Genomic DNA, 17441 nt, shown 5'->3' with positions numbered 1-17441 from the left:
GCCTCTCCTTTAAAAAAACTGGACACAAGTCCTTAATTGACTCATACACTCTAGTAGTTTTTAAGTGAAAATAGTAATTTCACATGGATGTATTAATTAAGAAACTTATAGCTGTATAAACAACAGACACTATGTATGAAAAACAGCAAATGAGTAATAGCAAATGGGGCACAGAATTTGAGTCTGTTTGGTCCCAATCTATGAAACCACCATGGACACTGCTGCTTCTCTCTTTGACATAATGAAAAATAAATATCTGTGTGTACACTACTGCCCAGGAGCAATGTACTATGAACCACAGGTGCCCAAACGCCAGGCCTAGATAGATTAGATAGCAAATGCCAAGATGTCTCCAGGGCCCAGGAGGGACTGTGATACATTCTAAAAGGGGTAGTTAGAATATATATATTTTTTTGTATAATTTTTATTTTTCAAGCTATTAAGTTATAAATCCAGCTGGCATGTTCTCAGAATAACACAGCCTGGAAACCTTACTGGTCAGCTATTTGGGTCTCCAAGTCTAGGTAATTTCACGGGAAGCTTAACATAAGAGGAACGATAGAATTCTACACACAACAATTCGCTGCTATGAATACACAATGCAGGATTACATGTACCTAAATTATAATTTTTTTAATGTTCTTTCCTTATAAATTATGCTTACCTGCAGCTGCTTCGGAACTGATACATTCTTTACCTGCACTAACTGAACTAGGAGGCAAAACATCATCATCAAAACTAATTAGATCTCCTTCCTCATCCGGTTTACTTTGCAAAGGAGGTGCTGGGACACTGGTTGCAGACAACTCTCCCACAGACTGAAAGGCTTTTGCTTGGGTATGTACAGAGAGTCTGGGAACAGCAGAAACTGGTTTTAGTAAGGCTGAAGAAGAGTCAGGATTTTCTAAATAAAGTGACTTTTTAGGAACAAGTGGCCTTGGAGCAGGAACTGGGAATTTCTTCTGTCCATCATTCTCTGAAGCTGACTCAGTCCTTACATGAAGCAAATCATTACTAGTACTCGTTACAAGGCTGGGCTTTGGTTTCTTTGGCAATTCAGGTTTGGTTATGACACTGCTCCCACTTTCTTGAGGCTGAGGGTGCAGCTCCCTGGAGACAGGTTTTGGTTTCCTTTCAGTCCATGAATCCCACTCTCCTGAAACCCTGTTTGCCCCTGGCTTTGGAGCCACTACTGGCTTCTTTGCAGTTACTGTAGGTCTCTGGGGAAAACACCTTGGGGCAATTTCTGGCTTTTTGGATAATCCTGAGGTATCAGTATTTGTTTGGGATTCAAAAACTTTGATTCTTGAAACAATACTATTTTGGTTTCTTTCTGTATTCATGCTGTCCACCACCACGTGATTGTTCAAGCTATCATCCAAGAGAGACAGTTGCTGATCTGGGGAGACCTCCCTTTCAGCTGTAGGTTTGCTCTCTCCTTTCCGATTGTCTTGTGCTTCACCTTGAGTAGCTTTGACTATAGGTTTGAGATTGCCTTTAGATCTTGGTTTTGGCACTGGATGTATCACAGTAGTTGGATTTTTTTGGCAATTCTGTTCTTCAGATGCTTCAAGGACAATTAGAGGAGTCTCATTTTCTGAAGGATTACTATTCAAGAAAGATGAGGAAGGTCTGGAAGGCTTGAGAGGACTTTGCACTGCTGACAAAAGAAATAAAGTTTTCATGCTGTATTCTAATACATCTTAAAACACGCATTTAAGATACATAATTTGGCCTGGGTAACTATTCTGGCCGCAAGCCCCGGTTTCACTCAGAAATCTTTGTTGCTTGCATTACATTTGTGATTATTCCTTATAAATAGGACCAAAAAACCCTTCAAAAGGGACCTACTCACTTCTAAAATGCATGAAGTTATGAATCCAAAATTACTTTGTTAAGGTTTATTTCAACAGACGTAAAGAACCATCAGAAGTCAAAATACACACACACAGGTTTCCCTCGCCAACTGCTGGGGTTAGGTTCCTGAAAGTTCCTGTGGTTGTAAAACCATGGTTGGCAAAACAAAAGGCTTATGGGAAAAATGGCAGGTGGCAGGCTGATGCGTGGCCACGGAAAACCATGGTTATTCAAAACTGTATACTGGGGTAGCCAAAATGGTATACAGAATATTAAGCATGGATACTCAAAACCATGGTTGGCGAGGGAAACCTGTATATGTATGTGTGTATATATCTATAGAGATATAGATATATCTCAAGATATAGATCTATATTTATGTATGTATATATTTCACAAATCTGATGGTTTTTTAGCATGAAACAGAGAGGTTTTTGGCTACAGCATGAAACAGTACTGTAAATTTCCAAATCCACAGTATATATTATTCAGTTGTGACCTATACCAACCCTGCTACATCAGGCTGATTTTGGACTTGTTTAACCATGGCAATTGCCCAGTACCACTGAATTGGGCAAAGACTTGTAATGTTTTTGTGAAAGACACTGACAGATATAACACAGCCCAGCATACTATAAAGAACAACAAATTTTAGTTATGATTCAGTGTAATGTCAGGTCATCAGATTTTAGAAGTAACTATAACTTACAGCTAAACCTAGCCCCATAAATGAAATATTTTTATTTAATGTATTAACATTTACTATGGTGTTTGTACAACATCCTCAGAATATAACTTATGAAGTCTCTGACAACAAAACACTTACCTGGAGCACTTTCAGATTCACAGATAGTAGACAGGTTGTTTTTAACATTACTGTTTGACAAATCACTGATTATTTCCTCTGGAAAGTCAGTCTGTGTAGCAGAAGTAGTGGTAGGTCTAGAAGCAGCAGCATTATTATTATTTGTAGTATGAACTTGCACTTGGTTGATTTCTTTTATCACTTGCTCATAAGATGGTGGAAGCTACAAAACAGAGGAATAAAAATATTAACAAGCCCAAATACAAAGACTAAAAAAACTATTATGAATTTGAACGTTTTACATTAACACATGCAAATTTAAAAAAACCCAAATCCCCCAAAACTATTTTTTTGTCTTTTTCATAGATGGTAACACATCAAGTTCAAGGGCAGCATAAGGTATGGTATTTTTGATGCTTTCAACTGAGCATCTTTTAACTTTATACTAAAAATCAAATACATGTCTTTCATACATATACCTATATCTGCTCACCTCAGCTGGAACAAGCTCACTTGTCCTCCACTGGGCTTGGCAGGTAGTAGGTGGGAATCCTAATCCCTGTGGCGTGATATGACTTCCACCTGGAAACCAGGAAGATGGCCTGAGGGGTTCTGCAGCAACTATCGTAATCTCAGGACGTCTGAAAGAAGTGGGGGCAATGGCTGAATAACAAGTTTTACAATGATGGCTTAAATATCCTCTGAAAGAACATTAAGTTTCCGAATAGTTAAAGCACAGACATGAAAGTCAAGACACCTGAGCTCCATTCATAATCCCTGCCCCTGCCCCCCCTGCCGGGCACCAAAAAGGTACTTACATGACTTCAAAATGACTCACTTCCTGGAATCATAGAAAAGTAGGGCTGGAAGGGACCCCAGGAGGTCATCTAGTCTAATTACCTGCTTAAGGCAAGGTAATTCCTGCCTAAACCATCCCAGCCAAGCATTTGTCTATCCTGTTCTCAAAATATTCCAATGATAGAGATTCTACAACCTCACTGAATAGCCTGTCTCAATGTTTAACTACTCTCATTATGAGAAAGTTCCTCCTGACATCCAACCTAAATTTTCCTTGCTATAATTCAGAACTATTATTGCAGTCACAGGGAATAGTCTATCTCCATCCTCGTTATATATAACTTCAGGTATTTGAAGGGTGCTATTAAATGCACACTCACTCTTCTCTTCTCCAAACTAAATAATCCCAGGGTTTTTTAAGGTTTTTTTCCTCATAAATGTTTCCAAGACCTCATTTTAGTTGCTCTACACTGGATTCTTCCTAATTTCTCCACATCTTTCTTGAAGTAAGAGGCCCAAAACTGAACACAGTTCTCCAGGTGCTTCACCAGTGCTGAACAGAGTGGGAGAATTACTTTCCTTCATTTTGCCAGTGACACTTCTATTAATACAGTCCAATACTGAATTTTTAAACAAGGCTCTTTTTGGAAACAAGAGCACGCTCTTGGCTCATATTCATCTTATGACCCCTAGTCCTTTTCTTCAGTAGTAGAGCCTAACCAGTCATTCCCCAATCTGTAATTGTGCTGCCCAAAGTGCAGCACTTTGCACTTGTCCTTACTGCATTTCATGTAATTGACTTCAGACCATTTCTCCAGCTTATCAAAGTCATTCTGAATCCTGACCCTGCCTTATAGAGCATCTGCAACTTTGCTTGGTGTCCTCTGCAAATTTTGTAAGTGTGCACTCAATCCCACCCTTGAAATCAGGCCTGTCCAATTTCTAAGCCCCTGAGGGGTTCACCAGCAGGGTTTGCACCAAGTGAGATATGAGGGCGCTTGTCCACGTGATGCCTCTCTTGTTTCTATGTTACACTTTTCCTGTGTCTATGTGACAGAAATCACCATTAAGCTAGCTAAATCGCATCTGTGTATCCACGTTATCAGCTGATTTTATCATTTTAGCTTTTTTTTTTTGTGGTACTTTAAACCACCACCTGCGTCACTGGGCTGCACATTGCAAGGATTCTCACTCCCTCCCCTTCTGGCTTCACTGGGCACCCCCACAACTGCACCAGTCACTCCCCCCCAGTTGCTGTACTATACGGGCATGATCCCCCCTTTCCTCCCCTAGGCAACCTAGACTCACCCTTAGCTCTGTCCCTGGGGTGGAGATAGGAAGGGGCAGCTGGAGGAGGGGAGGGAGAGTTGTTGCTGCAACTGGAGCAATGGGAGGAGCACTGGCTGAGTAAGTGCCTGCGGGCCACAACTTAACCCCTCATGGGCCGCATGCAGTTCCTGGGTTGCCAGTTGGACAGCCCCGATCCAAATCATTAATACATTTAAGCTTTCTGACTGTAGCATTCAGACCACTATTTAGCAAGGCACTTAAGAGCTTAACTAAGCAAAGGAGTTGCTTTACTGACTTAAATGAGAGTATTCATGATCTTCAAGTTAGGATTCAGCTGAAGTACTTTACTAGATAAGGCTCTCTGTCCCTCAGTTTGTTCCTTCAGTGAAGTGGTAGAAAGTGCTTTGGGATCTTCTAAGAAAGCCATTATTAGATGCCATATATTATTAACTACTTTGTAGAAATAATGGAAACAATAAAACAGATTTTAGAAAAAATGTTATCCACTAGAAATCTAGATAGTAGACTAAACAGAGTCCATTCCAGGGTTATATATGCATAGTCTTTCAATCTCTTTAAGCCCGAAGTAAGAAAATATAAATGCAAAATTAATTTAATGATGTCTGGATTCCTGTGTGTGTCACAGTATTACAAGCAGAACTTGCAGAAAGCTGCAAGAAATTTTCTGTGAACATTAAGTCATTTTTTTAAAATCAATTTGCTTCAGCTATGCTGCTTGTGTTCATTTGCTGAAAGCATTCATAGACTGTATTTGAAGTAACATGAATATTCACAGAAAGCTAATTTCAAGGCTTCACAGAAGAGTGCTCATGTTAGAAGTTTCTGTATAGCTATCCAATCAGGGAGCAGTAGACGCCAAAAGATTCATGCAATCATTCACAACTAACCACAGTATAAATAAACTAATAAAAGCTTCAGAATATAAACAGGTTCCCTAACAAGAGGGATGTGTTCCAATCCACCAGTGCTCAGATACAGAATTGCACACTGGGTATCAGTTTTCAGGCTGCAATCTATGGAACATCAGTGACTGTTCTGTTTAATAGCTATTAACAGGTCCAGCATGCATTAATTTCTCTAGTCCCTTTTCTGAACCAACTTTACTATCTGACTCTACAACCTCCTGAGGCAATGAGTTCCACAAGTTAACTATGGGTTCCATAAAAAAGTAATTTATCTTGGTAGTTTAAAAAATGTTTCCTACGAATTTCAGTGGCTACTCGCTACTTCCAGTATTCTGGCACTTCGTCTACACCAGGGGTGGGCAAAATACAGCCCATGGGCTGGACCTGGCCCACCAAGCACTTTCATCTGGCCTATGGGGGCCCCCCCAACAAATTGTAGCCCCAAAAACGTATCCTATTGCCTTGCTCCCACCCTCGTGGGCAGAAGGGCCCAACTGGCCAGTGTGAAACTTGTGTGTGGGGCTGCTGCCGCCGCAGCCCCCAGGACCTGTTCGCTTCCCCAGTCTCCTGCTAGCTCTGGGAAGTAGGTAAGGAAGCAGTGGGGGTGGGACTGTAGCTGGGAGGAAGCCTGGAGTATGGGACTGGAGCTGGCAACAGAGTGGAGACTGTGCCTAGGGGGACAGGGGGCAGTGGCAGTGCAGAGCTGGGGTGGGCAGCATGTGGGTGTGAGGGAGAGTAGCGGGTATGTAGGGGGGCCCTCCACATTCCCCCCATGGCACACAGCCCTGGCAGACAGTGGCAGTGGGAGCACCAACAGGCGGGGAGCTCAGGGCACAGGCACCAGCGGGGCACGGCTCTGGCCAACACTGCACATCGCAGTGAGGAGCGCAGCCTCCCCCCAGCTGTCTGTATCGCCGGCACTCCCTGCCACTCACGTGCAGCCTCTGCACTTGCACAGCAGGGAGGGAAGCCCCACGTGCTGGAGCCAGGTGCCTTCCCGGCCAGGGCTGCACAGCACCGGAGAGAAGCTTCAGATAGGGTATGTTGGGGGGTTGTATATATGTGGGGGGTTGTAGGGGCAGGGTATGGGTGTGAGGGAGGTTGGGGGGGTATGGGGACCCCCCGCACTCCCCCTATGGTGCAGCAGCAGGTGGGGCACTCGGTGCAGGCGCCAGCAGGGCACGGCTCCCCCCCCACATACCCAAACACAGCCACACCCCCTCACACCCCCCCCACATCCTATCACAACCCCCCACCTCACCATACACACCACAATATACAAACCTAAAATTTATTTTTGAGTTATTATGCAATCACCTGTGTATACATTATGCAAACACAAATCATGACAAAAATCTTTTTTGTAATAAAATTAAAATGTTATAGTAGGTGTTTGACTTTTAGTGTAGAATTTGGTATTTTTCTGGTTATAAGATGGCAGCCCCCCCCCCCCCCCCCCGCCCCCCCCAGGGAGGGTGGGGAGAGGCTTCTAGTGGCAGGGAGTATTTCTGGGGGTTAAAGAGAAGGACTTCTGGTGGCAATGGTCAGGGGTTAGGGGATGGCACTTCTGGTCCCAAGATGGCAACAAGGGGCCAGGGCAACTGTCAAGGGGTGGGGCTACTCATGAAGTTCACCAAAACTCTTTAAGCAGCCCTCCACTTGAAATAATTGCCCACCCCTGGTCTACACCCTTCATAATTTTATACACCTCTATCATATCCCCCTCATCCATCTCCTTTCCAAACTGAAGAGCTTTAGCCTTTTTAATCTCTCCTGGCTATTCGACTGCTCCATCTCCATCTTGGCTGCCCTTCTCTGCACTTTTTCTAATTCTATTACACACTTTTTGAAATGGGGAGACCAGAACAGTATTCAAGATGTGGGTACACCATGTATTTGTATAGTGGCATGATGATGTCATCCATTTTGTTTTCACTTCTTGTAATGATGCCCAACATTTGTCTTTTTTGGTCGCTGCTGAATATTCAGAGGACATTTTGAGGGATCTAGAAGGACTCCAAGGCCTCTTTCCTGAGTCATAACAGCTAGGTCAGATCGCAGCACTGAATGTGTATAATTGATTTTTTTCCCCCCTATGCACATTACATTGCACTTGTCAACACTAAAGTTCACCTGACATTTTTTTTTTGCCCACTCACTCAGCTTGGCAAGATCTTTCTTCTACAGTTCCTCTTCATCATTTTGGGATTAAAAACCCAGAATAATTTAGTATCATCTGCAAACTTGAAGACTTTACTGTGTACCGCCATTTCCAAGTCATTGATGAAAACGCTTAACATAATACTGGTCCCAGCACAGTTTTTTGTGGGAACCCACTTCTAACCTTCTGCTTTCCTGAACAGTGGCCATTTAACTCTACCCTTTGCTTCCTGTCTTTTAACTAGCTCTCAATCTAAAGTACTAGAAGGAGTGTGTGATCTACAATTTCTCTGTATTTTGAAGCTGTCTGTAGAATAAAAAGCTTGAAAAATACATCAGCAAATTACTGAATTTTGTGCCTTGATTAGCCACTGAATTATCCAATCTGAGGGAGCATCCAGTACAGCAGCTCAATAGCCTAGTGTACCCTAGTAGAAAAATAGTGCCATATATATTTTTTCAATAAAACATTTTAAAAAGCATCAGTAATGCAAGACTGCTCCCTTACTCCAGGAGTTAGGACAGGAAAACTGTGACCTCCTCCTTCCCCTCTAAATATTGGGAGAGACATCTATGTGTATACTTTCCATATGGAATGTTCCCACCCAAATGGGGCAATGAGAAAGGAATAGGGTTCCAAAATAGTTTTGAAAAACTAACAAAACAAAAAGACAACACTCCCCAATCTTTTTAAATGCCTGTGATTTTCAAGCCAAACCTATTATTTTGTTTTGTTCCAGTCATCAGTGTTTTAAGACAAAGAAACAGAAAGGAAAACCATAAAAGAAAGCCATGAGAAACAACCTCTAACCCAAATACAAGAAAAACATGTGTTTGTAATACAAATGACTTATGTCATACCTTCTCTCTCTCTGCTGCTCAGAACCAGTCCGAGAAGCTGTTAAAAAAGAGCAAAAAATAAGAGTTAATATGTACACTTACGGCTACAAAATGAAGAAACCAATAGCAAAATGCTTACCAAGCCATCATAAAAATAACTGATTATGGATCAAATGTAATCGTAAACTAGACATTCTAAAAGTGGCCATATATAAATAAAAATTATTTGTATTAAAAGGAAAAGTTTCCAATAGCTGAAGCCATTCTTCAGCAATGTTTATATTAACTCAAAACACATTGGGCTTTAATAATCTCTTAGGGTACGTTGTGTGACTCCAAAAACAACTTGCAGGGAGAAACCTCCAAAACTGTTCTATCACAATATTAAACACACATCATTAAGCTTAAAACAACAAAAAGGCTATAAAACTAACAAAAGCAAATGGATGTTCAGGGACATACTTTTATGGCTTTCTTATTCTTCAAATATTTATGAATTAAGAACAGCATAACAAATCTTAACTTTGTCCTACTTGGCTTTTGTCAGTTTCTTTCCTAGGCTTGATTTTTTTTAACTTACTTTAAAACAACAAATACAACGTTTTCTAATTTTTGGTGTTTTGGACTAATGGTGGGGGATTAAAAAGATACAAGTTATTTTACCTGGTGAGCTATTTCAGTTTGTTGGGTGTACTAGACATCTGTTTAATATTTCTTATTAAAAGTTACTCCGATTATTCAATGTCTACTTTTCGGAGTATACATTTTTAAGTATTTAATTAATCACATTTAAAGAAAATAACTTGACCATTCAGTGCTTAAGTTAGGTAACTTGCATTTTTACACCCACTGCATTTTGAATTCTACAACATAATTAAATCATAAGCACAAAATCTCCATTTTATCATATCTATATTCAAATAATTTTTAATGGCCACTTTAGCTTTATTTAATTTGGTTTATTGGAATAAAAAAGAAAAAAAAAGAAAAGAAGATGAGAAATTAGCCTCTGGAGGAATCTTTGCATAGCAAGCATTATTTAGGAAGATGTGAAGAATTATTGTGCTAAAGCTGACAACTGCCCACAGATTCATAGTTGTAATCACCACTTGGAAAAGATGGCACCGTTGGGTCACAAACATACCTCTTCCACGAAGCATTTTTGATGTGCACTATTCATGAGTGCTAAAGGAAAAAAAGAAGGAGTTACAGCAGAGGAAGAGAGTGAAGGAAGAAAAATAACTAACCAAGTTCCTGATATGCCAATAGCCAAGATCAGCTGGGTGTGCATTGTTAGTCACACAAGGATAGTGCAGATTCTAGTTTAGTAAAGGAACAGTCAAATTACAGTTTGTTTAAAAAAATCAAACCTAATAGAACTAGACATCATTTCTAGTACTGGAGCAAACAACAGGAGCTTACAAATTGCCCTGAAGAAGGAAAGAACAACTGTATTACTTTTTTTGTTTTCAACTGAAAAAGCAGTCCAATTTGAAATGTTTTGTGATTTTTTTAAGGAAAATTTTTCAGGTCAAATCATCCAAATCAATTCCAAATCCATGAGTCATTTGAGAACCAAATATGGTCCTACTATTGGCAAACGTCCTCCACTCCCGCCTGGGGCTTCAGATGCTTTCAAATCCATTGGCAGACATCCTACATGAAGGCCCAAGGCTGAAAGCTTGGGGTTTGGATGCTCCTGAGTATGGCTTGCCCTTGGCCAGATGGCCATAGGAGGAAGTTAGGGAGAAGTCTCCCATTTCCATAAAGTTAGCATGTCACCAAGATCTTCTCACTGGAAGCTGGACAGTGGGAAGCTAACTATGAGGCTCTCATAGGGAGTCCTGTCCGCAAGTAGACAAGCATGCAACCCTCCACTACTCAGTACTATTTTAACTACATTAACTCATCAGGGTATTTCCACCATCGTGGTCATGGTATTTCCCCTGCCAGGTAATTATTTGAATGTATATATTAATATTAGGAAGTGCTTTAGTGCCTAGACTGCCTTGTCTTCTTCCTTTAATCAACAGATGCAATACAAGATTTGCATACTTGTATTAGCTTCAAATTACCTAAGAAGCTGGATCAGATTCTTAGGTAATTTGCAACCCTTCTCATTCCCAGTAAGAGAACTACCCTGAGCTTCTTGTCCTTTACTCACACAGGCAACAAAAAAGCACATTCCCCTTGTTAGATTTATCTTCCAACCGGAACAGAGAGACCTCTCTCTTCAACCAGCATGAAATACCCATCAGCACACAGGCTGAACATCTGACCCTGACATGCTCCCAGCTGGCTACTTACAAAATCAAGGCCTAATATTCAAAGTCCTCCCTGAGACTCACCTCAGCTTCCTGTGTGACGGCTTCTCCCTGTTTAACCAAGAATCCACCTGAAAACTACATTCCACTGCAACAAGAAATGACACTAGCAACCAAAAGGGGAGGATCCCAAATGAAGGAGACAGATCTCTGATGGCCTCTGCAGCTAACAAAAAAGAGGAGGACCAGATATCTCAGACCATTCTAGAGCAAATTAAACTCTTTCAAAAGATCTCACAAATTGAGGTAACCCCACCCACTCAATAAAAAGCACCACCTCTTCAAGTTTACTCTACTATGCAAAGGAGGAAGAGACTGGCAATTGTGTGTTAATCTTAATTACTTGGGAGCCCTGCAGATTTTACAGTGATGAAGACCATAATACATTTTTGGAGTTGAACAGATGTTAATAAAAATGAAATTCCTTTTTTCTAAGTGTCTCAACTTTCAGTATTATAACCCTTGCGAATTCATTATTTTGATATTTTAAAAGCAACCAGAGACATCTAGGGTACACAAGACTTGGATTTCTAACAGAAAAACCTAACAGGATTTTTTAACAACAAAACATTTATTTCAGGCCTCTCAGACCAACCTTATAGTAGGAAAATGGCACAAGTTTTTCCTTTGTGGAACACCTTTAAGAGTGCCCTTCTATTTTTGTCCTCACATATTCAATTTGCACATTACAAATGTTGGCATTTTTACGTTCAAAACAGCATGTTTTTCATAGGGAAACAAATGAGAACATAATTCTTTCCACCCCATGTTGCATATTTCCAGGTAAAATGTTTGCCTCCCTTATTTTAGCCCAGTCATCCACTACTACAGAAGTGTTGACACTTCCATGGATATATATTTAGAAGTAGTAGACAAATAAAAACTTGATACATTGTAGTTAGTGGAGAAAAATGAGTAGTCCTTTGTCCACTCTCACTTCATTGCTCTTAAGAAAAACAATGTTTTTCTTATGTTTTAACTGGAACAGCAACAGGTGCAAGCGTGTGTTCTTATATATTTTAAATATTAATTCTGAACCAAAAAAATAAAATCTGCAGCTCACAGGTCTCTTTTTTGAAACCAGAATTTTTAAATAGCTTTCAATTCTATGTTCTATGGTAAAATGGCATTCTATTCTGGCAGGCTAAAAAAATACTTTGGTTTTAATTTCTGGATTTCTTCATTCTGTTCTTTCCCCTTTAGACTGTATTGTTCTAACAGAGTTCAGTTTTCTTCCTTTTAAGTATGAGATACATAAGGAACATATCTGGATTCTGTAGATATCATTTTCATGGATAAGGGGGAAGGAAGGCTATATAGATATGTTTTACAATAGGGCCTAAGCAATCACACTAGCCTGCAAAACTTCTAGCCTGTATGATAGAACATCAAGTAGTAAATCAGGTCTGACAAGCACTTTAGATCTTGAAACCAGTCAGGGCCAGCATATAAAGCTCTTTAGGGAAGGACCACATCTACCTCTAAATTTGTTCAGAGCTCTACTCAGATTTTCCGTCCAGCTGGAGCACTGAGCACTTCCAGAGTATAAACAATGCATTCCCACTAACTTGCAATTGCTTTCTGTTCCATTGCTAAATCAATATGAAACTACGAATTGGCTTTATCAACCCCACAGTCTTTACAAATTAATTTATTTTTTAATTAGAGATTGGAAATTTGCACACAAACATTACCAAACTGGTGGGAAGTACAGGCCCAAAATGCACAGCTCAGGTTTATGTTTTTCACCTTGTTCAGTCCTAACAAATATAGTTTCAGTAGAGGAGTTCTGTCAATTAAATCCTTCAGCAACCTTACATAAATGTGATGCCAATGGATTTTAAAGTAACATTAATCGTTTTAAACAACAAGGATGAGGGCTAATATTTCGACCTGTAGTTTCATGAAACTTTCTCACCAGTATGTCAGATATTCCTGCCATCAAATCCTGTTTTTTTTTAATGCAGTACACTGGATTTCCTAAGAAATTACTTTTGTCACTGGATATGGACTTCATCACTGTAGTATTCAAGTACCTCTGGAGTAAATTGGAGGAGTCAGTAGAATATATGTGTGAGACAGAACAGCTTGTGGTTCATGTAATTCTGAATTTATAGTGTCCCTGGGAGAACAGCTTCTGATGGGAAATCCAGGTTGCAAAGATACTTAGTATGCACTAAACTAAACAAGAGAGAGTAGCACTGATTTCACAAAAGGTCTTACTGGACAATTTTTGTAAAGCTAGAGGTCAGGGTAATTGGAAACTTTATTGTTGCACAGTACTTTAGAATCTGAGGGCTGAAGCTAGTTTTCTGAATAAATGAGCTTCATTACTGCAAAGCAAAGCACTGTATGCAACCCTAGGGAACAACAGAACCAACTTCTGGTTAAGTCTAGCATTTATATTAACTGACGCTGAACTGTAACTGTGTGTCTATGAAAGACAGATAGTAGAATGCTGGATGTTTGTAGGTGCAATCTTGACATACCATATTTACTCAAATAGAAGACAATCTTGATTATAAGACAACCATCCAATAAATAGACTCTATATATGGAAAATTTATAAATTTGTTATAATTTGCCAGGTATAGAATCTAATTATTGGAGGTTCACCTTTAATTTGTACCCCGCCCCTGTATAGCAGCAAAAATAAATCTGAAGGGTCAGGTAGTCCCTTTGCTTTCTACTTCTCTCCAACTTTTCCCCCTGGAAGTCCCTTCCCCTTCTCCTTACTGTTAGACCCTACATGCATTCCCTGAGCACATGCAACTAAGGAGCAAATTTGAAACCAATAACCTTGAAATTAAATATGAACGTAGTACTTTGCATATAGAACCCATGCACTTACTTTATCCAGAATCTATGTACATTACCTTTTTCAAATCTACTACAAGTTTTAGCAGATATTCCAGAAAAACACTTTTGAGCAGCACTTTGGAGCAAACTATGCATGATAGTAGTTTAAAACCAAAGGTTCATGATTTACCATATAGTCCATTGGGCTGGTCCCCACTGGAGTCAATAGCACTTCAAACCATGGTGACCCCACAGCTCAGCACTGCTCGGTATGTGTGTGTATTCCAGATACTCCCCCTTTCCCCTCCACACAAAGGAGCCATGTGCTAATTAGCCTCCAGCTCATGACTGGAACTGGGTATTCCTGTCACAAGTCCTGGGATACTCCAAAAATTTACATGCAGATGAGGTGCAGGGCAACGTGATCCAGCTCCACCTTATGGAGGGCAGGGCCACACTAGTCATATGCAACAGGCTGAGAGCCAACACAGGGATTCTGGGTGAACTGTTTTGGGCCCTTTTTCATGATTTTGCCAGATATTTAAGGCTGGTATAGAAATAGGAATATTGGAAATGGGAAAGAAAGGCACAGTTCAGCTGTGGGAGTGAAGAAGAAGTAAAAATGCTTGTAATGTTGTGGCTCACCATGATGTAACAATAGTCAGCACTGTGGGGATCTGCATTTAATGAGCACTACCATATATCTTATTTAGATGGGGTGCACTAACCTCTTCTTGTGGTAGCTTCCCATCAGTGTGTTTGTCCCATGTGGACCATATGTTTTATAGTTGCTTTTGCAAAAAAAAAAAAAAAAAAGGATTTTATAGTTGTGCTTAGAGTTGGCTATATTTAATCAACTTTATAATTGGTTTCCATTGTTGAGCGTATGCTGCTTTTGGCAGCAATTTACATTTAGCGAGGTTTCCATATATGCAGATGAGGGGCATTCCCCCCAGTACTGATTTAGGGAAAAAGAAGAATCTCATCTTGTATTAGGGTAAATATGGTATGAATGCCAGAGTCTAACCTTGAAGAGCACTAGGAGTGCTAAAATGAATTAAATCAAAGTACTTCTTGTTGGGAATCACTGTAGAAATAGCAGATACTGCTTTGGTGGATAAACTAAGCTAAAAAAGTAAGAATCCAAGAGCTCAGGACACTATTTATGTACCTGCTACCCCAAAAAATGAGCCAGCTCCTAACTCAGTTAATTATAGACCTGCCCACATATACTCCTGCTAGTCATGCACTTTCCTCATCCTATTCAGAGAAGAGTGTCAGCGTGAGAGAGCTAAGAAACCCATTGTATTTAATGCAGCAATTCTCAACCAGGGTGCCATAGCACCGTGATGTTAGCACTGTTAGGTGTGCAAAGGTGAACCAAGAGATTTCAAAAAGGAATCCATAGTATCAAAAACATTCTAACCTGTTCTGGTTTTCTGAATTCTTTGCTACAGAAGAATTGCTTTATTATTTTTCTGTAGTCAAAAAACAAATGAAAACTAAACTGGCATTTTCTGAGAAGTGCCTCAAGTCTAAGAAGATTGAGAAGTACTGCTCTAATACAACTCCCTTCCCCCTCAACCCATTTTCTGGCTCAGAGCAGGACATCAGTGAAGCAAGCCACAGAACTTCTTCTAGTGCAGGTGTTGCTATCTTGCTCCCGTAAACTCTCTGACAAGGTTACAAATCACTGACTTAAAAGGCTAGTATCTAGAAAAGTTAAAATGGAAATTTCCAAGTCTTAGTTATGTCATACACTTCTTTTTGTTTAGGCAGAAAGACACTGCAGATAACCATGTCTCTTTATGGTTCATACTGTATTGTTTAATTTTTCCTCATATAAATAATGAATGAATTTCTCATTAATCATTAGCTCTATTGTATGTATAGCAAGAGGGAACAATTGATCCCCTGGATAATGATTGTATACGAAAGAGGTCTACGACCATCACACCAAGATCTTTTGATGCATACACCTAGGCAAGAGTATGGAGGAATGGAGGCTGCCCAGTACTTACCATCCCCACTTTAGACCACCGAGACAGAATCTAAAGGCCAGACTTAGTCCAGATGCTCAGTGCCTCAATGGTTGTAGTTTCTGCTAGAGAGCAACAGATAAGAACTGCTGTTGACTGCCTAACACCTCTGTGAAGGCATGTTTCTGTCAAAGTGATGTCCCATAGCCTTTTTCCAACCATGGAATACCCACAAGGCAGTGGAGCTAGGGTGTTGAGGTGGTCTATACTCACCATACTCTGGAGGCTGCAACATTGTGGCATTTTATATGAGCTTACCTGCCACAAGTAGCTTCACCACATTGCCACCAGGCCCACCCATGAGATACAGTTTACAGTCATATCCAGAACTAGTATGTATATATAGTAGATACCTGTTATACGCAGTTCCCCCCCCCCCACCAACACACACAAAATTATGCAAATAAGACTATGCCAATAAACAGGTGTGTGTGGGGGGGAGAGATCAGAAATGGGTAGTCTAAGCTCTGGTCATAATGTGTCACTTCACTGAAATTTGCTCCATACTTTTTTATTTTTAGTCAGGTGTTAAAGGCTTGCTAGCAAATAGATGCAAGAATATGGCACCTGCTGATCAATCACACCTTATGCACATTGGGCCCTTACACTTGACCACGTATATGTGAATAATAATCAGAAAATCCCACATGTAACTAATCTGATCTCCTTTTAGGCATGCCATTAAATAAATAAAAAGCCCGGCAGGACAAATTATGCTGAGGGGAAACCAGCACGGGTTCGTAGCAGGCAGATCGTGCCTGACTAATCTAGTCTCTTTTTATGACCAGGTTACGAAACGCCTGGACACAGGAGGAGGGGTGGATGTCGTATACTTAGACTTCAGGAAGGCCTTTGATACGGTATCCCACCCCATACTGGTGAACAAGTTAAGAGGCTGTGACTTGGATGACTACACAGACCAGTGGGTGGCAAATTGGCTGGAGGGTTGCACCCAGAGAGTCGTAGTGGATGGGTTGGTTTCGACCTGGAAGGGTGTGGGCAGTGGGGTCCCGCAGGGCTCGGTCCTTGGACCGATACTCTTCAATATCTTCATCAGCGACTTGGACAAGGGAGTGAAATGTACTCTGTCCAAGTTTGCAGATGACACAAAGCTATGGGGAGAAGTGGACACGCCGGAGGGCAGGGAACAGCTGCAAGATGACCTGGACAGGTTGGACAAGTGGGCAGAAAACAACAGAATGCAGTTCAACAAGGAGAAATGCAAAGTGCTGCACCTAGGGAGGAAAAATGTCCAGCACACCTACAGCCTAGGGAATGACCTGCTGGGTGGCACGGAAGCAGAAAGGGATCTTGGAGTCCTAGTGGACTCCAAGATGAACATGAGTCGGCAGTGTGACGAAGCCATCAAAAAAGCCAATGGCACTTTATCGTACATCAGCAGATGCATGACGAACAGATCCAAGGAGGTGATACTTCCCCTCTATCGGGCACTGGTCAAACCGCAGTTGGAGTACTGTGTGCAATTCTGGGCGCCGCACTTCAAGAGGGATGCAGATAACCTGGAGAGGGTCCAGAGAAGGGCCACTCATATGGTTAAGGGCCTACAGACCAAGCCCTACGAGAAGAGACTAGAGAAACTGGA

At 40.8% G+C, this 17441-nt stretch overlaps 1 protein-coding gene across 15 annotated transcripts in view; it reads right to left on the bottom strand.

Annotated features, from left to right (window-relative positions):
- Positions 1-17441, bottom strand: part of SH3D19 (SH3 domain containing 19) — a 144817-nt gene that overhangs the window by 48033 nt on the left and 79343 nt on the right. For 8 of the 15 annotated variants that reach the window (XR_003092957.1, XR_003092955.1, XM_025198530.1 and 5 more), the window contains 4 exons: positions 8698-8734; positions 3156-3303; positions 2684-2885; positions 665-1660 (listed from right to left, as the gene is read on the bottom strand). Coding sequence is in view for 6 of the 15 variants with exons in the window: in XM_025198530.1 (XP_025054315.1) it covers positions 665-1660; positions 2684-2885; positions 3156-3303; positions 8698-8734 (1383 nt within the window). In the remaining 9 variants the exon portion in view is untranslated. Of the gene's footprint in view, positions 1-664; positions 1661-2683; positions 2886-3155; positions 3304-8697; positions 8735-9820; positions 9862-11024; positions 11044-17441 lie in introns of those variants that run through there. The other 7 variants (XR_003092962.1, XR_003092961.1, XR_003092959.1 and 4 more) reach the window with 3 other exon arrangements.

This window comes from Alligator sinensis, unplaced genomic scaffold (assembly GCF_000455745.1).
Source record: "Alligator sinensis unplaced genomic scaffold, ASM45574v1 scaffold169_1, whole genome shotgun sequence".
NCBI classification, from domain to species: domain Eukaryota; kingdom Metazoa; phylum Chordata; order Crocodylia; family Alligatoridae; genus Alligator; species Alligator sinensis.
Note: the sequence above shows the minus strand (reverse complement) of the source record. Positions and strands in the feature narration are given on the sequence as shown.